General features: G+C 51.8%; 6 protein-coding genes across 6 annotated transcripts; 3 read left to right on the top strand and 3 right to left on the bottom strand.

Annotated features, from left to right (window-relative positions):
- Positions 1 to 1,159: 1,159 nt before the first annotated feature.
- UCRPA7_1253 (putative nadph oxidase protein) lies at positions 1,160 to 3,044 on the bottom strand (the record flags this gene model as incomplete). The annotated part of the gene is made up of 5 exons (XM_007913834.1): positions 1,160 to 1,236; positions 1,294 to 2,112; positions 2,167 to 2,576; positions 2,627 to 2,881; positions 2,935 to 3,044. The coding sequence occupies 5 exons, from the start codon at positions 3,042 to 3,044 to the stop codon at positions 1,160 to 1,162; spliced, it is 1,671 nt and encodes a 556-aa protein (XP_007912025.1).
- A 3,925-nt stretch (positions 3,045 to 6,969) lies between these two features.
- On the top strand, positions 6,970 to 10,733 carry UCRPA7_1252 (putative myosin-5 protein; the record flags this gene model as incomplete). The annotated part of the gene is made up of 4 exons (XM_007913839.1): positions 6,970 to 6,972; positions 7,039 to 9,823; positions 10,211 to 10,330; positions 10,381 to 10,733. The coding sequence occupies 4 exons, from the start codon at positions 6,970 to 6,972 to the stop codon at positions 10,731 to 10,733; spliced, it is 3,261 nt and encodes a 1,086-aa protein (XP_007912030.1).
- A 284-nt stretch (positions 10,734 to 11,017) lies between these two features.
- UCRPA7_1251 (putative palmitoyltransferase pfa4 protein) lies at positions 11,018 to 12,043 on the bottom strand (the record flags this gene model as incomplete). The annotated part of the gene is made up of 1 exon (XM_007913832.1): positions 11,018 to 12,043. The coding sequence occupies one exon, from the start codon at positions 12,041 to 12,043 to the stop codon at positions 11,018 to 11,020; it is 1,026 nt and encodes a 341-aa protein (XP_007912023.1).
- A 4,502-nt stretch (positions 12,044 to 16,545) lies between these two features.
- Positions 16,546 to 17,475, bottom strand: UCRPA7_1250 (putative metallo-beta-lactamase family protein; the record flags this gene model as incomplete). The annotated part of the gene is made up of 1 exon (XM_007913837.1): positions 16,546 to 17,475. The coding sequence occupies one exon, from the start codon at positions 17,473 to 17,475 to the stop codon at positions 16,546 to 16,548; it is 930 nt and encodes a 309-aa protein (XP_007912028.1).
- Positions 17,476 to 18,582: 1,107 nt separating this feature from the next.
- UCRPA7_1249 (putative prostacyclin synthase protein) lies at positions 18,583 to 19,748 on the top strand (the record flags this gene model as incomplete). The annotated part of the gene is made up of 2 exons (XM_007913835.1): positions 18,583 to 18,776; positions 18,827 to 19,748. 2 exons carry the CDS (start codon positions 18,583 to 18,585, stop codon positions 19,746 to 19,748), a joined length of 1,116 nt encoding a protein of 371 aa, XP_007912026.1.
- A 476-nt stretch (positions 19,749 to 20,224) lies between these two features.
- Positions 20,225 to 23,140, top strand: UCRPA7_1248 (putative ef hand domain-containing protein; the record flags this gene model as incomplete). Its single annotated transcript, XM_007913825.1, has 1 exon — positions 20,225 to 23,140. The coding sequence occupies one exon, from the start codon at positions 20,225 to 20,227 to the stop codon at positions 23,138 to 23,140; it is 2,916 nt and encodes a 971-aa protein (XP_007912016.1).
- Positions 23,141 to 23,200: the final 60 nt, after the last annotated feature.

The raw sequence follows: 23,200 nt of genomic DNA, 5'->3' as shown, positions 1-23,200 counted from the left end.
CGGTCATCACGTCATTTGAATGTATTTGTAGAAAACCCTGGTGAAGGTCTGATTCATGCGGAATGAAATCATTTTCGATGTGATTCATTATAGCATGTGCTCCCAAACGTATTTTTTTACATCACATCTTGATATGATTTCGAGTATCACGATTTGATACACTTGTACCTGCTATGATATCGTACCCATGGAACAGATCCGACCGAAGCAACAACGTGAGTACTCGCTCCTTTGAACCACTTGTTGGCTTAAAATCAAGCCAACGCCACTAATAGCCGCCAAGTCCTGCGCGCTTGTGACCACGAGGAGGCCATGAAACTGGCCAGGTCAAGCTTCATGATGTGCTATAATAAGGTGGGCCAAGGCCGCGTGCACCCTCAGCCTCGCATGTAAAACAGCTAGTGAAAGAAGCGTTGCACTTCTCTGAACAAGTCAAAGACGTCAGTTGGGGCTCGAGGTGGGCCGCTCTTGATACGCCATGCGTTTGGACATTTTAAGGCTCCTTTACCTACAACACGTCCCGCCAGCTCTATTGGCTGTCCGTTGAAACACATGGCCGTACGTATAGAGGTGCGGTGGCCAAGAAATAATTGGATAATTTGTTATTGATCAAAGTACATGGAGTAGTGCCTATGAAGGCGACTCTCATCCTCCCACAAGTTTCAATCGTGTTGTCCTGGTCACCGGTCGGTTTCAACAAGGCACAGGGTTGTGTTTGCACTGATAGGTCCAGTAATTCATAATTACAGACAAAAGCTTGGTATTGTCGTGAAATATAGTAAATATATCTAAGACCTTCGATCTTCGAAAATTGTGAAGATGAAGAAAGCTTTCCTTCAGATCCCCTTTGCTAAGAACGAGGGAAAAGGTATTTGACAATAGATGGATGGATGCCGCCTCGCCGCTCAATGGCAGGAGAGGAGGACCGTGGGGATGACTTGCGGCTGAGTCAAAAAATAGTTTGCTTGATACAGAATGCAGGGAAACCGCTTCCTCTGGGTTATGCATGTGTGAAGAACGCCTCCTTCAGTCTCCATTGTTGAGTGTGTTTCTTTGTCCGTGTCGGTTGGCTTCGGCCCTCCGCCTCCCGGACACACCAGCCATGCTTGAACACGACGGTGGTAGATAGCGCAGCACAAAATTTTGGGAATATGTACATTTAGAAATGTTCCTTCCAGAAGCGGAAATCTACTTCTCTGACCGTCGCTGCCTTGCAGGCCTTTTTGATATCACGGGCTGCGGTAATGTTAGCAATTTGAAGTCAGACGAGGTATCTCACGCGGTGACACTTACCAGCAACTGATGGACCACAGAAGTACACACCAACAGTGGTCTTCATGCTACCTTCCAAACCACTCATGTATGTCCTGTCCAGAATACCGTCTCGCATAGTGGCGAACAGCTTGGCGAAGTTGGGACGGCCGAAGTTGGTGCGAGACTTCAATTCAGTAAGCGGATCATGGTCTGCGCCAACAGAGTTGAGCACAATGTTCTGGGTAGTATCCATATCCAGCTTCTGTGTGAGGTATGTGTGGATTTTCAAGAACTCGACTCCAGAGCTTCCAGGGATGCGAGCTGCCTCAGTACTCTGCGACTCGAGCGAGGACAGAAGAGTCTGGAACCACTCAAAGGAGCTTGTGTCTTTGCACACCCAAAGGAACTCCACCCGTCGAAGACGGGTTGGCGGGTTGGGACCATTGCGCAAGTGCCAGATGTTCTTCAGAATTGAAGCCCATGGGGTGACACCAATACCTGTGCCGATCAAGACTGCGATTTCGTTTTCGAAAACATCCTCAGCCGGAGCACCATAGGGTCCATCAATGCGGAGCATTGGCATTTGCTGGCCATTTTGGAGGGCGACTTCATACATTCCCATGGGGTCCACACCCTCATACAATTTGGCCTGAGCGGAACCAGCACCGAGAGCATCTCCGAGAGCTCGAGTGAAATCACCAACTTGTCTGACGTGGACTGAGACGTAGGGGTCATATGGGCATGACGTGATGGTAAAAGGATGCCACTGGTACTTCGATACAGACGGCACCTGTAGGAAGAGCCACTGACCGGCCTTGTATTTGAACGAGGGCTTGTTGAACTGGATCTCAACGACATCTGGCGAATGTTAACTTCTGTAATTCAACCTACCCTCTCGAAATCTCAACTCACCATATGGATGACGGACTACACGAGTGATCTTAGTATCGCGACGGGCTCTAACCTCGCGATACAGTCGCTCAATCAAATAGATACCGCCACCGAAGAGCTCCCATCTCCAGCCCTGGTAACCGATACAATGCGTCCAGAAAATCTCACCTGCGAATGGAGAGAATCCATCTGCAGTATCACGGACGAAGCATCCTACAGCATGTGTGTACATTCCCAGCATGAACGGAATGAAGAGATGATGGGTGTACCAGAAGGTCTCGAAGGATTGCTGACGAATGCGTTGGTGGGCAGTCGTGTACATCAAGAGCATGCATAAAAGCATTACATGACCGGTAGCACCACCAGGTTGAGCGTAATGAATCTGAAGAGCCAAGACTGGCCGAATTTGCGTCACCTCGACGTTGAAGAAGCTAAAATAAAATCAGAACAGCCCCGAAGCGGCGAGAGTGACAATACTTACTTGACGTAGTGAGCAGTTACGTGCGCAATAGTGAAGACCAGCATCGCATATGCGATTTGCCTGTGGAACCAGAGATTCTCATCCAACGGGATCCACCTGACCTTCGGTCGAAGCCATCTCATGAGCGTTCGTGAGACTGGGAGAAGAATAAACATTGTGTCGAAACTCAACACCAGACCTGCACCTCGAGATACCCAAACTGAATATTGGAGAGTATTCAGGCCCGCAAGACGCGGGTCGGCCGCCTGCTTGTACCTATAACACCGCTTAGCATTCCGCTCACTCGAATAGAATCTCGAGACTCATACCATCCGAAGGCGAAGAGGAAGATGTGCAGACCCCAGAAGATGATATGGAATATCAACTTCGTAGGCGTGAACTGCTTCTTCACCAGCGTAGCAAAACTCATTTCACCCATCTTGCCGATAATCCCCCCTCTTTAACCCAAAATAACCAAGATTAATCGTCGACCGGCGACTTGTAAGGCGTCGGAATCACGCCGGCAGCGACTTCGATAATGTGAATGTCTTTCGTCACCCTGTTTGCTTCGTTTCGAGTGCCAAGCCGTGTCCCTCCGAATTACAATATTTTTCTTAAACCAACAGTAGCAACAACCAAACCGAGAAAGTCGACTCCGGGATGATAAAAGAGCGATCTGAGCCAGCAGCAGCGAAGGAAAGAAAGGAATGCCAAGAGGAGGGCTTGGAGGAGAATATCGATTCTTCTGCCTTGCCGACTAAAGAAGGAGGGAGAGGGGGAAAAGACGAATCTAAGGTTTGGCGGCGGGTGGGGAGAAAGTCATAAAGGGATGCCGGCACACGACCTGTCAGTGAATAAGGTACGGCGCACAGGGGTTCGTCAGATCGAAGAGTCTTGATTCGGTCGAGCCGGGGCCGTGCCTTGCATGCAGCGCAACAAGGAAAACCCAAAGTCTTCGGATGTCAGATGTCCTTGAAACCTCTTATCCGCTTCGAGTAATGCTCGCCTTCTGTTTTATCCCACAGCGCAGACAGCTGGCAGCGCTGGCACGGGGCGCCAGTGGAGCGTTATCCTCAAAGGGTGGGTCGACGATGGGTTCAAAGGTGGTCCAGGGTCGGCCGGTACCAGGATGCCGTCCCTTGATGAGAAGGAAGATCAGACGCTGGAGGGAGTTTCGCTTGCAAGGAGGCCTGTGTCAGGTTGGATCTGAAAAGAGAATGCTATCAGACGGCTGGGCAGTGCAATGCGGCCAATTCACAAGTTGAGACGACTTGTGTTAGAGAGCGCTATGACGGGGTTCCTTGGAGGCTGTTCTGGTGTTTCGGCTGTGACAGGGGTGGTCTGGCCCGTCGTGGATCTGCGCTCGCTGGGGTACAGTATTATTTTTTCAAAGGCTCTCTTCAGAATCGGCGGCGAATTACCTGAAGGACAGAATTGCAATGATCAATTACATTCAGTCATAACGGCGTGTCTATTAGGGTATCGTGAGAGCTTCAGACAAGAGGAGCGCGAGCTCCGGCATGGTTGGGACAGACGTTGGACCTTTATCAGGTCGAGCCCAGCTAAGAATAGCGTGTGGAAGTGCCCGTGCTGTGGAGTGAATTGGCTGTCCTGGGGATTGTGACCACGATGGCGGGCGCTTAAGGACGAGCGCAGAGGCGTGCACAGAGGCGGTGGGCTTGCGGGTGGCCGTATGGGCAGGCCCTGATTTGTCCGACCTGGCTCCCTAATGCGCGAGCCGTCTTCGCTAGTCGATGCTGCACCGCAGATTTCAGGGACCAGCCATTCAGAATGGAACGGCCTTGTCTGTCGTGCGACCAATTAGGCTGCTTCTGATCACGATGGGTGTTACCAAGAGACACCAATGCGGCTTGGCTTGCCGAGCGCATCCGTGGTGGAGGTTTCGCCGTGTGCTGGGGGGAGACCTTCGTCAAACGTAGTGCTGCCTCCCCAGACCACTAGTGAATGTGAGAGCACTGCAAGGGTTGAGTACCTCGCACAGGAGTCCCCATTCTCCCAATCCGTAACAGCATGGCAATACCGGCCATGTGGGGACTCTTTCTCGAGTCGGTAGTTCTATTACCTTGCCTAGCCATGGCCTCTTCTGCTGCGGCTACTCTTTGCAGGATGGATTGCATGCAGGAAGCTGGTGGGGAGTTCTAGAATGGATTCAAGGTTGGATATGCAACGGCGGCACAAGCTCATGTCAGCGTTGAAGCCTTGGTCCACCATCTCCTTAATAGGAGAGTCGCTCTTGGTATGAGCTCATAGGTGTGATGATTTTGCAGCTCCATCATTCGAGAGGTGTTTGAAGATCTTCTGTGCCATCTCTGAACCGTGGTTGAGCTTAAAGAGGTCACAGGGGCTGCAGACAAGATTGTTTTTGAGTTGCTCGTCAAGGCTCGCTCCCGGGCTTGGCTTTCCGAGCCTAAATGCTCCGTAATGCACAGAACGGACCTTCCGGTGGGATCGCTCAGGGCGTGCTCCTCGCTAGAAAGCGGATTGATGAGGCAGGTTGACCGCGGAACGCTTCAGCTGGACGTCTTTGCGAGGCGCCCTTGACAGAGAGTCCAAGGACTGTAAGACAGATGCGATCTCGCTGTGACACGCCGTTGCCATCAACTGCCTTATGATTGGGCCACCGAACAAGCTGAAAACTATGACGCGGAGGAGATCGAGATGTTGCGAAGACGATCCCAGAGGATCTGGGACAATTGACGACGCATCTCCAGCCATCGACCATCATCGTGGTAGCAATGTCATCATCGCTGCTGCCGGCAGCAAAAGCTAGACGGTGGCTTGCAGCCGAGACAGAGGCTCCAACGCTTCGCTTGCCTTCTTTTGGTGAGCTGTAACGGCAGCGTTGAATGTGCTAAGGGATCGCCCCCCCAAGATGAAACGGTTTGGCGCTAGGAGCCAACAAAGTTGCCGGATCTAATGCTCAACCGCGGTCCGCGCTGCAAGATCAGCGCCGCGCATAGCAGGCATACTGTGGGTAGTCGGGGAGGCTCTACACAGTTGGAGACTGCGCTACATCTTCAAATCTTCAACCTTAAGAAGGTCAAGCTTTTTGCTGTATGCCGTCGCGCGGCGTCCCGTCGTACGTAGAATTCCACGTACCTACCTCCTTGAGCTAGTTTACATATATGCCTTCCCTCCACCCTTTCACTTTTATGGAAGGAGCATTTCTCCCAAAACCCCTCTGGGATGAGATATCAGATACTGCATTACAGTCCTCTTGCCAGTTGACCAGCTCGCCTAATGAAAACACAGTAGCTTCAAGTTATTAGAGAGCCTCTCTACTGCTGCAGACTCATCACATCAGCCGATGTAGAATACGAACGTGACCATGTGAGAAGAGGTACTGCAAATCACAATGTAAAGACCTTGAAAGTCTTGAGAGATTTGGCTGGCCAGCCAACATTGCCCCTTTATTGCCTACAAATCCATGGGGGATTGAGCAAGAAATTGCGACGTATGATAAATCACACACAAATTTTGACCGTCCGATTTATATTTTTGAAAGTCGCCATCTTGTCTCAGACTCAACCCATGTTTTTGACATAGCCATTACATTTTATACCGGGTTTGACTCAATTCTATTCCTTAGTCATACTCTCGAATTCTCATATACGCTTGTGGCGTCTCGAATGAAATGCAGCTTGACGATCTAAGCAGTTGGCAACCTACGCTTGTAGAAGGCTTTGATAGCCTCGATCTATTGCCATGATGCTGTGGATCAAGCGGACAGGACGAGTTACATTCCTGGCAGCAACTGGCAGGAAAACAACACGTGGATAAGAGACCGACCTCTTCTAGTGTAACAAGTAAATTTGAGCCCAGACGAGATTTAAGTCAGCCGACGCATCATTAGTTCATCCGGCGTCTATGAGTTGAACATGCAAATATCAAAGACACCAACGCCTCAGGAAGTGTCAAAGTGACAGCTGAAGCGGCGGACATTGCGTGGCCCAGGCGGGGCGGTGGTGGCTGTGCGACGGATTATTATTCAGCCTTTGCCAGGTGGAAGCTCTTTGAGAGGGCCCGCCCGCCAAAATAGACCTCAGTGGAGGAAGGCTGGGCAGTTCAGTGTTGGTGGGGCCAATCGTCACCGCGCATCCATCTGTAGTCAGGCACCACCGGGTCCTTGTTTCGCAAGAGGCGAAGCATCTCAACCTCCTCCTCAACCTTTCAACCCGTCAAAGAGTTTTCTTTGCTCGACAATACACTCACAACCGCTAAGCGACACAAGAGATTCCTTTTGCTTCTAGTTGACACCTTCATACCTTTGGCAGATGCGTGGTTTGTCGGCAGATTTGTCTTGAACTGTTAGCGCCCGCATTTCGGCATACGGCACACCCAACATGGTGAGAATCTGCTAAATGCTTCCTTCGGGGACATGATGTTATGCCCGAAGTACTAACAACCATCAGGCTATCACGAGGAGGGGAAAGGATAAGGGCGCAAAGCCCGAACGAGCTGCTGGAGGTGGAGGCGGCGCCGCAAAACCGAAGAAAGCCACATTCGAGACCACGAAGAAGAAGGAGATCGGAGTTTCGGACCTGACTCTTCTAAGTAAGGTCTCGAATGAAGCGATCAACGAGAACCTGAAGAAGCGTTTCGAGGGCCGCGAAATCTACACATACATCGGCCATGTCTTGGTCTCCGTCAACCCATTCCGCGACCTCGGCATCTATACCGAGCAGGTCCTAGAGAGTTACAAGGGGAAGAACCGATTGGAGATGCCTCCTCACGTCTACGCGATCGCTGAGGCATCATACTACAATATGAAGGCCTACAAAGACAACCAATGTGTTATCATCTCCGGAGAGTCCGGTGCCGGCAAGACCGAGGCGGCAAAGCGCATCATGGAGTACATTGCCAACGTGTCGGGTGGCTCATCCGGTGAGGTTCAGCAGATCAAGGAGATGGTGCTGGCAACCAACCCACTGCTAGAGTCCTTTGGAAATGCAAAGACGTTGCGAAACAACAACTCGTCGCGTTTTGGAAAGTATTTGCAAATACATTTCAACGGGCAGGGTGAGCCGGTGGGAGCGGATATCATCAATTATTTGCTTGAAAAGTCCAGAGTGGTTGGCCAGATCACAAACGAAAGGAACTTCCACATTTTCTACCAGTTCACGAAAGGCGCGTCGCAACATTACAGAGAGATATTCGGTATTCAGAAGCCGGAAACATATGTCTACACAAGTCGATCGAAGTGTTTGAATGTAGACGGCATTGACGATTTGGCGGAATACCAAGAAACGCTGAACGCCATGAAAATTATTGGTCTTTCTCAGGCGGAACAGGACAATATCTTTCGCATGTTGTCAGCAATTCTCTGGACCGGCAATCTAGTCTTCCACGAAGATGATAGTGGATATGCTGCTGTGTCTGACCAATCTGTGGTTGACTTCCTGGCATATCTGCTGGAAGTCGACTCAAAGCAGCTTGTTAAGGCTATAACGATCCGCATTCTGACCCCTAGAAACGGCGAGGTCATCGAGTCTCCCGCCAATGTTGCCCAAGCCACTGCTACCCGTGACGCGTTGGCGAAAGCCATTTACAACAATCTCTTTGACTGGATTTGTGAGCGCATCAACCAATCGCTCAAGGCTCGGCAAGCAACCAACAACTCTATCGGAATCCTCGATATCTATGGATTTGAGATCTTCGAGAAAAACAGCTTCGAGCAGCTCTGCATCAACTATGTCAACGAGAAACTGCAGCAGATTTTCATCCAGCTGACCTTGAAGACTGAGCAAGAGGAATATGCGAGGGAGCAGATCAAATGGACACCAATCTCCTATTTCGATAACAAAGTCGTGTGCGACCTGATCGAGTCTACTCGGCCTCCTGGCATATTTTCTGCGATGAAAGATGCAACGAAGACAGCCCACGCAGATCCCGCGGCTTGTGATCGAACTTTCATGCAGAGCATCAACGGCATGTCTAATGCGCATCTTACCCCTCGACAAGGCAGCTTTATTGTCAGGCATTACGCTGGTGATGTGAGCTACACAGTGGACGGGATTACGGATAAGAACAAGGATCAGCTTCTGAAGGGTGTACAGAACCTGTTCCAGATCAGCCAGAATCAGTTCGTGCATACGATATTCCCCCACCAGGTCGACCAAGACAATCGAAAGCAGCCACCATCAGCCGGTGACAGAATCAGGACTTCCGCCAATGCTCTAGTAGAGACCTTGATGAAGTGCCAGCCATCATATATCCGTACAATTAAGCCAAACGAAAACAAGTCGCCTACAGAGTATAACGTTCCCAACGTTCTACATCAAATCAAGTATCTTGGTTTGCAGGAGAACGTTCGAATTCGACGAGCTGGATTTGCTTACCGACAAAGCTTTGAGAAGTTTGTGGATCGCTTCTTCTTGCTGTCGCCAGCAACATCATATGCTGGTGAATACACTTGGCAAGGTTCTTATGAGGCCGCTGTAAAGCAAATCTTGAAGGATACTAGCATTCCCCAGGAAGAATGGCAGCTCGGAGTGACCAAAGCATTTATCAAGTCTCCCGAGACACTGTTTGCCTTGGAGACAATGCGTGACCGCTACTGGCATAACATGGCAACCAGAATCCAACGTATGTGGAGAGCATACCTCGCCTACAGAGCCGAGTCTGCCACACGCATTCAGCGATTCTGGAGAAAGAAGAGAGTTGGTGCCGAATACCTGCAGCTTCGAGACCAGGGTCACCGAGTGCTTGCTGGACAGAAAGAGAGACGTCGGTACAGTCTTCTTGGTTCGCGCCGTTTCTTGGGAGACTATCTTGGTATCAATGCATCAAGCGGACCTGGATCACAAATTCGCAATGCCATCCAGATTGGCAGCAACGAAAAGGCGATGTTCTCTTGTCGTGGTGAAATCCTTGAGGCGAAGTTTGGCCGATCTAGCAAACCTAGCCCAAGGATCCTCATTGTCACAAACAGCAAGTTCTACATCGTCTCACAGATGCTCGTCAACCACCAGGTGCAGATCGCGATTGAACGCGCAATCCCGCTTGGTGCTATCAAATTTGTCAGCACCTCTAAATGCCGGGATGACTGGTTTTCGCTGGGTGTCGGCTCTCAGCAGGAAGCCGATCCTCTGCTCAACTGTGTGCTTAAAACCGAAATGTTCACGCAGATGCAGCGTGTAATGCCAGCTGGGTTCAATCTCAAGGTTTCTGACCAGATTGAATATGCAAAGAAGCCTGGTAAGATGCAGCTGGTCAAGGTGTTGAAGGATTCCCCATCACCCGTGGACTTTTATAAGAGTGGTGGCGTCCATACTCAACCAGGCGAATCACCAAGTTCAGTCTCTCGTCCTACACCCAAAGGGAAACCTGTTCCCCCTCGACCCATCACCCGTGGAAAACTCATCAAACCTGGGGGTCCAGGTGGACGGCCCTCAAGGTATACACCCAATCGCACCGCTCAACCTCGGCCTTCGGCAGCAAGCTCTCGTCCAGTACCTCAGCCCGTCCCCAAGCCTCATTCCGTTTCTAAGCCTCATCCTGTTGCTGCTGCATCTACTGCAAGCATTCCGACTCACACTCGAACTATATCTGCGGGTCGTGTACCCCCTCCGCCTCCCCCAGCAGCTCCTCCTGCAAAGGCAAAGATCATGGCGAAGGTCCTCTATGATTTTGCTGGGCAGAAGGAGAACGAGCTGACAGTCCAAGCTGGTGATCTAATTGAGGTTGTTCAGAAAGAGAACAATGGTAAGTCACTTCCAATGGATAATTTAACACAGCCGCTGATCAATGAATAGGATGGTGGTTAGCAAAGAATGCTGGTGGTCAGGCCTGGGTCCCAGCTGCCTATGTTGAAGAACAAGCACCGGCACCCGCGCCTGCACCTAGAGCTCCTCCCCCTCCTCCCGCCCCTAACGGAGCTGCCCGGGGCAAGCCGGCCGCACCTCAACCACCGGCGAAACGCCCTGCTGCCGGCCGTAAACCGGCTGCCCTTCAGCCTCGTGATTCAGGAATGAGCTTGAACGGCGCGAATGGCTCGGATAGTAGCCGAAGTAACACGCCAACACCAAGTCTTGGTGGAAGCTTAGCTGATGCTCTTCTGGCCCGGAAGAATGCAATGCAGAAGAGGGATGAAGAGGACGACTGGTAATCTCATGATGATGTCCTAGACACGACTTATGAGCAGCGATGATGATGCCTTTCTTGGACTCAACGGAGCCTTTCCGCTCGATGGCATGGTTAGAACGGTGAATTTGTCCTCAGAGACTCATATGTTCTCCGGCTTATATCGGGGCACAAGGCTACAGGATGTGCCTCGCTGTGTCTTATTCTCAATATGGGAGGATGTGTGACTTCTAGACAGGCGTGCATTTGAATGCAAGCCTTTTGATCCTTTGATTAATTTTATTGCTTTTAAACCCCGATCTAGATGCTTTATTCGTCGTCGTCTCTTGTGACCGCTTTTCTTCTACGTATGAGCTCGGCCAGAGGCACATCGTCCTCATCTGGATCCACGGACTGGACGGGGACGATGTCGTCTTCATCCTCTGCGTCCTCGTCCACTCCGTAATCTCGCAGTCTATCTCCATCAGAATTGGTCCAGCCCGGTTCGCCGTCCATGCCCTGTTCGTAAAAGTCATCCTCGTCATCGTATCCCTCCTCCTCGTCCACGACATCGTAATCGTCCATTTCCTCCAACTCAGCAACGATGCCAGACCGCTGTGCTTGTCTTCGCTGCAGATCTTGTTCTTGCCTCGCTCTGAAGGCTGCTCTCTCCTCCTCGGGAGACCCCCATTCCTTCCCACCGAGCTCCTGCGCCTGGCGAGCCGCCGCGCCGGGCCATCCGGCCTTCGCCGCCCGTCGTATCTTCTCCGGGTCGAGAGGCGGCCACATGCCCTCATGCGGGTTATAGCCGTTCTCCGGCCAGTCCCAGCCCGTGCCCTTCCCGCCCGGCGCCACTGTTGGGCCCCCTGCGAAGGGGGAGAACCACGCCAGCGGGTTCGCTGTGCCCATCGCCTGCGTCATGTTTGTGTAGAAGCCGACATCGTAGGGGAACTCGACACGCTCGAAGCGCATCCCCTCGGCCGGATCGGGCGTCGAGCTCTCGAACCACGAGTTCCTGTTATACCGCGCCAGCACCGCCTCGTGGCGCTCGACCTCCCAGCCCTCGATCATCGTCGTGTTGAGCGCCCAGCCCTTGGCCGTTGTGAAGAGCAGGATGCCCAGCGCCAGCGAGACGGCCGCGCAGCAGAGGCCGAGCATGGTCAGGTGGATGAGGGCGCCGAGCGACGGGCCCAGGTACGCGGGCAGATTGCGGTTGTCCCAGATGGCGTGGGCGCGCTGGAAGAGGAAGTAGGAGAGCGTCCAGAGGCTGGTGTTGGTCCAGACGAGAAAGCGCAGGAAGTAGGGGAAGGTCTGCAGCGAGACGCAGTTGTTCGTCCACGGGCAGTGGTGGTCCATCTTCGGGATGCAGCGCGCACAATGCCGGCAGTGGTGAGCGCGAAGAGGTTTTGGGGCGGCGCACTTCTTGCACCAGCGTGCGGCGGCGGCTGCTGCTGCGGAGGCGGAGCCGTGGGAGTCATCGTGGCTGCTCGGAACGGTCGGCGAGGACGGCTCTTTGGCTGTCCTACTCTTCGCAGGCGAGGACGGAAAGGTGTAGCCGCCGGGGGAGACCGTGCATGCTTTGTAGTATGTCCACCACAAGCAAGCAAGGAGGGTGTTGAAGACGTAGGTCTGGCGGGTTGTCAACGGGCCGGGTTCTAGCTCGGCTACGTAGAAGAGCCATTGTGACGTATAGCCCAGGAAGAATATGAGAACACAGACGCCAGGGACAAATAGAAACTGAAGTCCCTTTTGTGCTGGGCCAGTAGTGAGGCCCGCCATTTTAATTTCGCTGCATCTGAGGTGTGTTTCGTTGCGGGAGATCGTGAAGCAGATATGCTCTTTGAAGTTGTGTATAGATCGAGACGAGGCTGACAACTTTGGGTCGTAGTCGCGTGTGAAGAGAGTAAGACGCGACGGGAGCAGGCGAGAGTCCATTAAAGCCCCTGTAACGCTAAGCTGGTGAGGCTTACGTAACTGTATGATCGACCCAAATTTCCCGTTTTTACAGGCTCCGTCACCGTTCGAGGCTGAGCCATCAACTGTCATTTGCGATGCAATTGTCACTTTACACCATTTCAACGACACCACAATACATTGACTCATCATGAGAATAGAGAAACGCAGCTGACTTGGTTTCCGCTTGTCACTTGTACTAGACGCAGGCTCCACCGATGACCGTATTCACGAGCCACTAAGTCTGTCCTCATTCACTGACCCACGGGCCAAATGCAGCCCCTTATTCCAGGGGTCCAGTGAATGTAGTGTCTCAACATGGTTGGCGGTAACGGGAGTCAACTCACAGCCATCTGGTAAGACCTTGCCGTCCTCAGCTCCTAGACCTCGTTCTAATCATTCAACAGTGCTGTCTCTTCGTTTTTATGGCTGTCACACAATTTTGAGAGGCACGCTTTATTAGGTAAGTACATGAGGTTATTGGTTGTCTCACAGACTGTGAGGTACGAGGTACAACAGGTCTAACGCATTCTGCCAGAGCATCCAAGGACATCAGAGCTTCTTCTTTTCATAATATCGGGAATTGTTGTTTTTGCGACAAGTTTCTTCGCAAAATGGCTCCCCGGCGCCAACGGACGCTTTGGTGAGCCGCTATTCGACTACTGCTATCTAGCAGAAGAGTGCTGACTGGGGCGCAGACGATGAGGTTGGAAGTCACAAGGGCCCATCGCTCGATTCGCCACGACGGCCTCGACGATACTTTCCAACTCTGCTAGTCTTTAGTATTGTTGCAAGACTAGAGATATTTCACTGGATGTCCGAGAATCAACAATGCTCGAGGCCAGGAGTCGAGGTTGGCAGTCACAGACATAAATAGAAGAGATGATGCTAATAATCCTACAGTCTCTATTGCCTCTATTACTCTTAGGAAATGAACTCTACCAAGGCCATAGGAGACGGCCGGCGGTAGAGTCTCCTGAGAGCTTTTCCAACACAGTCTTTGATGACTTCGCAGACTGGTTCAAAACAACACGCACGACTTTACTGCTTAGCACAATCCTCCTTGCCGTGGGGGCGTATCTCGCCATGTTTCCTACTATACGGTCGAACTATATTTGTCGCAGTAGCACAACTTTCATTATCTTCCCACAGTTTCTCGGTGTCGCTCTAGACGCCGCCATTATCACTCTGGTGTGGCGCATTGTAACATGGGCACGCACAACGAAAAGCCGCCTGAAGACTCTCAGTGGCATCCTCTTAGCATCTGCTTTCCTTCTCTGCATTGGCGCCATGGTTATTTCCCTTCTTGGTCGCCTAAAAAGTCCCCGATGGTCTGTCAGCAGTGCCGGGCTCGATTCACTGTACTTTTTCGACATATTCATCGATGCCATTGTATTCTCAGTCATGTTTGTCTCTACTACCCTCTTCGTTTGTGATTCAACTCCTCTTACATTAGCCGGGCTTATCACCGCCATGAGCGGCTTCGTTGCGTCATTTCAGAAAGCGACGACGTATGGCTCCTTTGAGCAAATATCCCGTGTTGACGCTCTCCTGCCTCTTTACATTCTCAGTATGGGCTTCACAATTTTCATTTTTGGTATCAACATGCGATCGATATTCTTCATTCGGCGGGTTTTCTGGGTCCTGATTATCTGTGTACTTTGGATCGCGGCTGCCATCCTTGTGCTCGTCAGGGGCCAAATATTGGATCGCCACCCATTGAATAAGTTGGTGTACGAGACGAGAGTGGAGGCTGATCGATGGCTTGTACACGCCAGTGTCAGCAAGTCGCTGCATATCGCAGTTCAGGAGTATCAAGAGCGCCATCATGGACGGGATCCTCCTGCCAATTTTGAGGCGTGGTACGGCTTCGCGAATGTCCGCGGCTCGGTCATCATCGATCATTTCCAGCAGATCGAGAACGACATATGGCCTTTTTGGGGCATGCAGCCAGCCAAGATACGTGAATCTGTCGACGCCCTTGCATCTGATCCCGCAATAGCTTTTGTGACAGTGAAGGATGGTATTGTCAGTCATTCAGAGACAAAGAATGGCCCGAATAAAGAGATGTTGGATGGCTTCGTGGATCTGATCAAACCCTTCGCCAAACAGCTATCCGACATGACACTCCCGGTCAACCTAGTGGACCGCCCGAGAGTTCTTTCTTCTTGGGATACGATACACCGTCTCACCAAAACATCGGAAAGCACTAAGTTTAAAGCATTGTCGCAGCGCTCAATCGACACTGATGAAACGATGCCTCTGGTAGAAAGGCAAAACACAAAAGTAGCTACCAAGCCAACGATCCTAGAGCGAGATCTAACACCCCCTTGGGTGCTACGAGAAATGGCGAGCCGGGCGTGCAGTCCCGGTTCTACAGCAAGCTCCGGAGTTCACTGGAACGTACGAGACTTCTGCTCGTCATGCACAAGACCCCAGTCCGAAGGTCTCTTCCTCAAAAATGTCGAGACTTCCGATAGGTTATGTCACCAGCCTGATATTACTCGACTCCATGGATTCTACATGCAGCACCTGACGCAAAAGCCGTTCACGGAATTAGTCCCAATATTCAGCAGGTCAAAGTTGGATGGGTTCAATGACATCTTGATTCCCTTGAACCGGCCGAATGATACCCAGACAGGCGACACGGGAGCGACCTTTAACTCCAAACGTGATCGCCTCTTCTGGCGAGGCCAGATCAATCAAGGGGTAAGCCTCACCAACGGGGACCTCTTCTACGGAGGGCACCAAGAGCGGCTCGCCCACTATATAAACAATGCATCTGTCTCAGATGAAGTCACGATGTTGTTGCCTTTACCGGACAATAAGAAAAAGCTCACATATGAGCATGTGCCGCTTAGAAAGATGGATAAAATCCTGACTTTTGACGTTGGCATTGGCGACTATGGAGGGTGCACAGGATCCAGCTGTGATGTAGCCAAGCAGGAATTCGGCTTCAAGAAGACGGACGTATCGCCTCTCAATAATAGATACGTCCTGTTGGTAGATAGCGACGATGCGCCTCCACGAGACATACTCCGCACGTTGCGCTCGACAAGCGTGCCATTCATAGCGTCTATATTCAAGGAGTGGTACACAGAGCGGCTAATGCCATGGATTCATTATGTTCCCATCGATATCAGATACCATGGCCTTCACAGCACGTATGCCTACTTTGCGGGTATAAGGGGGAAAGAGGAGATCAATGGCCGGCATATAGAGATGAACGCTCAGGCGGAAGATGCGAAATGGATCGCTGAGCAAGGCAAGCGCTGGGCTGAGCGGGCAATCAGAAAGGAAGACATGGAGATCTACTTGTTCAGGCTACTCCTTGAATGGGGAAGGGTTATTGATGATCGGAGGGACGAGATCGGCTTCGTGCTTCCAGAGGGCTCGAAATAAGAAAATCATTGTTATGTAGTGACAAATGGCAAGTCGACTATAGGTCTAAAGGAGTAAACATGCTCCCAGACATGCTCCCAGAAATGAAATTCCATTAGAGCACTTGGTCTGATCGCTTCGCACCAGCTCGTACTCAAGTCCGGCTACGGACAATTGCTGTTATCCTTGTGGCGAGTTTCTTGTGTTGGCGGTCGTAGGATTGATCCACCTGAAATGGAGAAACTGTCCAGGTAGATTCTTACAGTGTCAAGACCTCCATTCACCACTCTTTACCTTACTTCGCGGGCCATCTTCATTATCGGCTGTTTCATCTCCTCCCTTGCTCACCTATTCAAGTGTCCCAGCATAATGGATGGTCACGATATCTCCTGCACATCAGTCGAATCACAAGTCAAACTATAAAGCCGCTAGAAAGGAGAACATATGGAGGGAAAAGGCGCAGAGGTGAGGAAGAATTATTCGATGTTGCAGATAACTGATGGTAACCGAACGTGGGATCTTAGTCATAGAGACTCCTTCATAAAAGGATGTTCAGTCCAGCCCATGAACTTGGTCTGAATCTGCATGCTATCCAAAACGCGCTTCTTGATATCTGCAGCCTCAATGTCCTGTGTCAAGAACGCGCCGTGTGTGCTTTTGAATTCATAGTCCTTCAAAATGCTCCACATTCTCGCTATCTCATCTGCTGATAGAGGAATGAAGTTAGGGATACTCCACATGAAGGAGAAAGAGTTCATGCCCTCTGGACGACTTCGAGGATTCCCCAGTGCGTCCGTCTCCCAGCTTCCCATGCCAGAAGGAGTTGTCAGGAGAGTATCAGCGATCAGGAGATGGCCTCCGAAAAGCAACACCAAGCTTCCGGGGAAATGACCACCGAGCTTGATTGCCTTGGCGCCTGTCTTGACACCGTCAACCTCAATCTCACGCTCGATCGTGTCGAGGAGCACCTGGGCTGGGGAAGTCTGAGTCGTCCACACCTTGTCCTCCGCTGCAATGTACACGGGGCAATTGAAGGCCTTGGCCCACTCGAGGTGGGTGGAGTAGTAATGGGGATGAGATATAACGATAGCTTTCAGACCGCCAAGGGAGTTGATGTGCGATATGGTGTCCTTATCTAGCAGGCTGATGCAGTCCCACATGATGTAGCCAGCTGGTGTCTTGATCAAGCAGGCTCGCTGGCCGATGCCGACTTTCGGCGAGCTGACGATGAAGGTCATGCGGTCATCGGCTGCGTAGGAATGAAATTCATTCTTGTGCTTGGAACGGATGTCCTTCAAGGTCGTGAAGCTCTGTCCAGACGGAGGCGTGTACTGTCTAGGATCATCACAGATCTTGCACGTCTTCACTTCGTTCCGGTCCGCTGTAGGGAACTGAGTTCCACATGTGTTACAGACGAGCCAGTCCTCTGTGATTTTGAAATCATAAGAGGCCATTTCGGTGTCGACTTATATCGGCACTGACAGCGATACAATGCCGAACTTGTGAAGGAGATTAGTAAAAGAGGGTTGCCCTTACTTTGGACTAACCATTGCCGTAATATACTGGAGATAACATGGCCGTCTTACACGCCAGCGGCGCAAGTGTCCGGCCGAAATGCAGTCCGGAGGGCGGGGTCATTGATACGACAGGCTCGGAGCTGGCCGCTAGCACCTACCCTACCAAGAAGCTTTCCATGATGTTAGCAGCCAGACATTGTGGATTGAGAACCTGGAGCGTTGATGATGGCCTAGTTGAATCGTGGCTGGAATCAGCAAATGGCCATGAAGTGCTTCCCGGGCCATCGGAAAATCCTCTAGTTTCCTGTAAAGCGTGCTCTCGGACTCTTGCTATCCCACCAAGATCCGACAGGGGCGGGCTGCGGCACAGAAAACGTAGAGCCCATGTCAGCAGCCCCTTCGAGAATCAAGCGAATTTTGTAGGATCTTGTTGATATTTCTATCTATACGGCTTCGAATAGAATCGCTAGAAAAATGGCTGGGGCAATGGTAGACCAGGCCATTACGTTGCTCACCTCAGCTTTCTGCTCTACCACATCACTTATCATTGGCGGTGTCATCATTGTTGTTGTTTTCACCGATGCCATCCTGACGCCCCGTCTAGATTCGAGCGAACCACCGCTCCTCAAGCCTTCTATCCCCTTGATCGGGCATATAATTGGAATTATCCGATATCAAAATGAATACCATCGCATGCTCAAGTCTGTTGCCATTTGTCAGGATATCTGACGTGATGAAAGCTCGTTTGATGTCTAAGGAACTCCGAATTTAGAGAGTCAAGCTTACATCTTCTACAGTGAAAAGCACCAACTGCCCATCACGAGCCTACAGATGCTCTGGGGAAGAATATACGCCGTGTGGGATCCATCATTAGTGCAGGTCACTCTCCGGGCGCGAAATGCTAGCTCTGAGCCCTTCATCAGAGAATTCGCAGAGAAATCGTTTGGACTAAGCGCTGAAACTACTGCAAAGAATGTCGAGAGCCTTCCAGGAGCCTTCATCGACGCTACTCACGGTAGTATGCAGCCCAAGCATGTGAACGAGATGAATGTTATCGCACTCAACTACATCTCACGCACACTTGACGGTTTATGTCGCCATGGCGATGATGCATTTACTCTGACCGTGCCGAACTTATACCTCTGGTTCCGAGATATCATCACCCTCGCGACAACCCGGGCATTGCTGGGGAGGGAGAACCCGTATGAAAAGGATACTACCCTCATTCAAACCGCATGGTAAGTTCCTTATACCCTTCCTAAGTCACGGCCGTAACAGTGGAGATCAGGGATTTCGAGGCAGGTCTTGCCGACATAGTCGCTCGTCCCATGCCGTGGCTTACCGCTCGGAAAGCATTCCTTGCCAGGGGTCGTCTGCAGCTTGCTATGACTGAGTACTACACCTCCCAGCATGACGTGAATGATCCTACCGCGGCACAGATAACCAGGGACCGCGCGAATGTGCTTCGACGGTATGGTTTTGAGGGGCACGAGATTGCGATGGTCGAGTTTATGCTGGTCGTCATTGGCGTAACAAATACGGCACCATCCATGTTCTGGATATTCTGCTACATATTTGCCAGACCGACACTCGTCGAACGGCTGCGCGCTGAGCTGACCGGAGTGGTACAGAAGTCGCAGGCCGCGGGGAAAGAGGACACAGCGGTTATCAATATCACTCGCCTCGAGGCAGAGTGTCCTCTCCTATGTGCTTGCTATCGCGAGACGCTTCGTCTAATTGCTCACAACGTCAGCGTCCGCCGTGTGGTGAAGGATACCACAATCACACAAGCCCACGGCCGCTCATACACCCTCAAAGAAGGCGTTGACGTGCAGATTGCCCTAGGCATTCCGCACTATCTCACCAGCGTCTGGGGTGAGGACGTCAACGACTTCAACCCAGAACGCTTCCTTGATAGGAAGGGTGCGGACAGCGATAAGGCCAAGAAGAATGCCTTCATCCCGTTCGGAGGCGGTAGGCACTACTGCCCCGGCCGCAACTTTGCATTCACGGAGATCCTGGCACTGACATCAGCCTTTGTCATGGGATTCGAGGCTTCGCCGGTGGGCAAGGCTTTTGATGAGATGGAGAAGACATTACCTGTATTCACAACAGCTGTTGTGAAACCAGTCAACGAGGGTGAGGGCTTAGGAATAAAGCTGAGGAGACGGAAGGGATGGGAACTTACGAACTGGAAATTTGAGTCCTAAGTTGTCGTCGTAGCAGCTAGTACAGAGTCGACGGAGATTTGAATGTCATTCTCGTCACAGACGTTCAGCACTATCGAGCATACTTGTCGGCCTTCTTCCAAAAAGGAAATGCTGACTTCTCCAAAAGTTACATTTGTGTATCAGATCTTATCAAAGGGAAAATGAAATGAGTAAATGCACACTTCGAGGTAATAATTACTAAGGAAGTCTCAAGCAAAGCAGACGGGACGTGTTAGTCGTAGGCTGCGGCGGCGCATTCGGTGGAAATTGCAGCCGGTCCGATTTCCGTAGCCTGCCGCGACACTGCCGATCTCTAAAGCTCCTTCGATAGGAGCATTATCAAACTATCATCACCTTCTTTGCCCGCCCGCAGAATCTGCTGCTTCCAACGACGGGGCTTTTCGCAAGCCATCGATCCCGCGGCAAGCCCTCAAATGCTTCGCATACCAACATGACATGACCCCTGTCTGGCCGTCATGGAGATGTCAAGTTCTTCTGCGGCTGTCCTCACCCGACCTCGACTAGCTATCCTCACTGCAGCCGCCGCCTTCTGTGTGAGCATCTACTTCGTTCACCAGTCGCGCGAGACCTCACTACATCCCGAGCGTCATGGCGGCACTCTCCACAGAAGCAATGCCGTTCGTCGGCACCGCCGACGTCCTACGAATGCTTCCGAATCATCGGCAGCCGAGTCGCACGCTGACGAGAATGTCAATATCAACGAACTGCGCATGACCGATGGCGAAACTGTCGCCGCCGACGAACAGCAAGACGACGAATGGTGGAACGACCCTGCTAGTATGCCTCAGCAGCGTGCCGGTCAGAATATCGTCAGTCTGCTGTTCCGGGTGTCCGAGGACAACGCGCGTAGAAATGCCTACGTACACAGAGGCTGCATGTGTAATGCGTGCGGTATAGTCCCCATCCGCGGTATTCGCTACCGCTGCGCCAACTGCGCCGACTTCGACCTCTGCGAGACTTGCGAATCGCAAGGCCTACACATCAAGACCCATATCTTCTACAAAGTCAAGATCCCTGCGCCGCCGTTCGGCCCTCGATCCATGCAACCCGTCTGGTACCCTGGCGACCCCGACACCTGCCTACGAAATCTTCCACGAACGTTGATGGTGAAACTGTCGCGAGAGACGGGCTTCGAACGGCCAGAGCTCGAGGCTTTCTGGGAGCAGTGGACATTTATCGCGAACACCGAGTGGCGAGAAGACCCCGACGATCTGTGCCTGGCTATGGATCGGAAGACGTTCGAGAGATGCTTGGTGCCCTCGGGCGGACATAGACATACAGCGCCCAACTTGATCCACGACCGAATGTTTGCATTCTACGACACCAACAACGATGATCTGATCGGCTTCACGGAGTTCCTACATGGCTTGTCTTATCGGAAACGGAAGGACAAGCTTCGAAGGATATTCGACGGCTATGACGTTGACCGGGACGGCCTTGTCAGTCGACGCGATTTCTTGCGCATCTTCCGCGCATACTATGTGCTCTACAAGCAGATGCATAGGGACATCCTGGAGGGTTTAGATGACCAGGTTATGAACAGCACAGAAGCCCATCAGCTAGTCACTAGCCGCCAGCCTTTGAGCAGCCTGTTTGGGCGCGAGGGGCGCTTCCCTCAAGCTGATCATGGGCGACACATGGAGGGCAAGATGTACCACAGCAATGGTGATGTGACCATCGGTGACGGCAGGGATCGAGTGGTGAATGAAGATCAGCCAGATACAGGAGACCGAGACGAGATTCTCACAAGTCTCTTCAACCATAGGGGGAGTCATGGCTTGTTCATCGAGAACCCCTTCTCGCCAACCTCCGAAAATTTTCAATCTCCGAATGGCGAGATCCCATCCCACACATATTTCGACGCTTTGCTCAATCCACCCACACGGGTTGACGAGCTTCCCGCTCTGCTCGTAGGCGAGCGTGAACCTGAGTCCATGTTCATTAACGAAGAAGAAGTACAACAGAATGGAGAAGGCGGCCGCGAGAGCGGCAGTTCGGACGGAGAGAATGTGCCGAATCATAACGAGACTAACGGCGAAGTGCAAGATTCCGCGGCGCAGGAGTCTAGCGCCCACGCAATTGGCGAGAGGCGTCTCAGTGAAGTCCTCGGAAGGCAGCGCGACGACGAGCAGTGGACGAATAGAATTCCTACTGAGGACCAGCTTCGTGCTCGACACCAAGCTGTCGTTGCTAAGAGCCAACAGGCAGCCATGAATAGGAAGACCAGGGTTGCAGCACGGAAGAAGCTCTTGGAAAGATGGAAGAGACGCCAATTCTATCTTGATGAGGAAGAAGGAGCCTTGCCTCCCGACGGATGGAAAGATGATGACGATGTGCTCGTCAATACGAACGGAGGAGCTGAGAGTTCTGCTACTCCACAGATCCTATCTCCTAGGTCTCGGTCATCTTCCAAGGTGCGCTTTGCTGAGGATACTGACGACTACGAGATTCGCTCAAATCCATCAACCTCTTCTCGAAGTGTTCCTGAGCGATGGGGTGGTATAGATATCCCAGATGCTGAGAGAGATGCTGGCAAGGAGATCCTCTACCAGGTTACCCAACAAGCCTTTAACGAGCTACTTGACGTGCTCTTCAAGGCTAAGGAAGATCTTGCTGTACGTGCTGCTGAGACTAAGGCAGACCGGGACAGGCATAGGGTCCTCTTTGAATCCATCGATCTCGTCGAGGAGGCAAGAAAGAAGTCAGAACAGGCGAAAACAGTGGAGAACGGATGGGCTGAAGACACCACTGTAGGCGGCGAGAGCACACCCCTCCGCGATAGGCCCTTGGAAGAGTTGCTTGAAGTCACAGGATACTCCATCAACAGACCTCACGAAGAAGCTGCCGCGGAGGAGCCAATGCCAGAGTTGGAGGTCGTGGAAGAGATCTTGGCCGACGAACAGGATACAGACAAAGTCAAGAGCCCGGAGCCTACAGTCAAAGATGCTCCGGCAGCAGAATCTACTGACGAGAGCACGCTTGACCGTGATCCCACAATGCCTCAATTCCGCCCGAACAGCATTGCCGATCTGCAGCATCCATTTAATGTCACCGTTCCTGTCGCTACAGACTCCGAAATGAGCACACCGTCTACCGACGACGCCAGCTTATTTGAGACGTGGCCCAGTGGTCACTTGAAGTGGATAAAGACGAGAAAGTCGAAGGGGCTTAAGAAACCTCTTCCCACGCCGATTCCGCACTCGACTCTCGTCGAATGGAAGAAGCTAGATATGGCTGAGGAGGAGGCAAAAGCGCGCGGCGGCTGGGGAAGGCTGAAGTACCATGAGTTCGAGGAAATCTGCAGAAAGGAGGAGAGTGGGTCTAATAGGCTGGACTATCTGGGGACTTGGATCGACTTCTGCATCCCTTAGAGACGTGATAGAGGATGGCTTCCCTTGATCACCAGAAACTGGCAATGATTCAGAGGGTAT

Source organism: Phaeoacremonium minimum (genome assembly GCF_000392275.1).
Source record: "Phaeoacremonium minimum UCRPA7 unplaced genomic scaffold PA7_03_scaffold_64, whole genome shotgun sequence".
Classification (NCBI taxonomy): domain Eukaryota; kingdom Fungi; phylum Ascomycota; class Sordariomycetes; order Togniniales; family Togniniaceae; genus Phaeoacremonium; species Phaeoacremonium minimum.
This window is presented reverse-complemented; position numbering and strand designations above follow the sequence as displayed.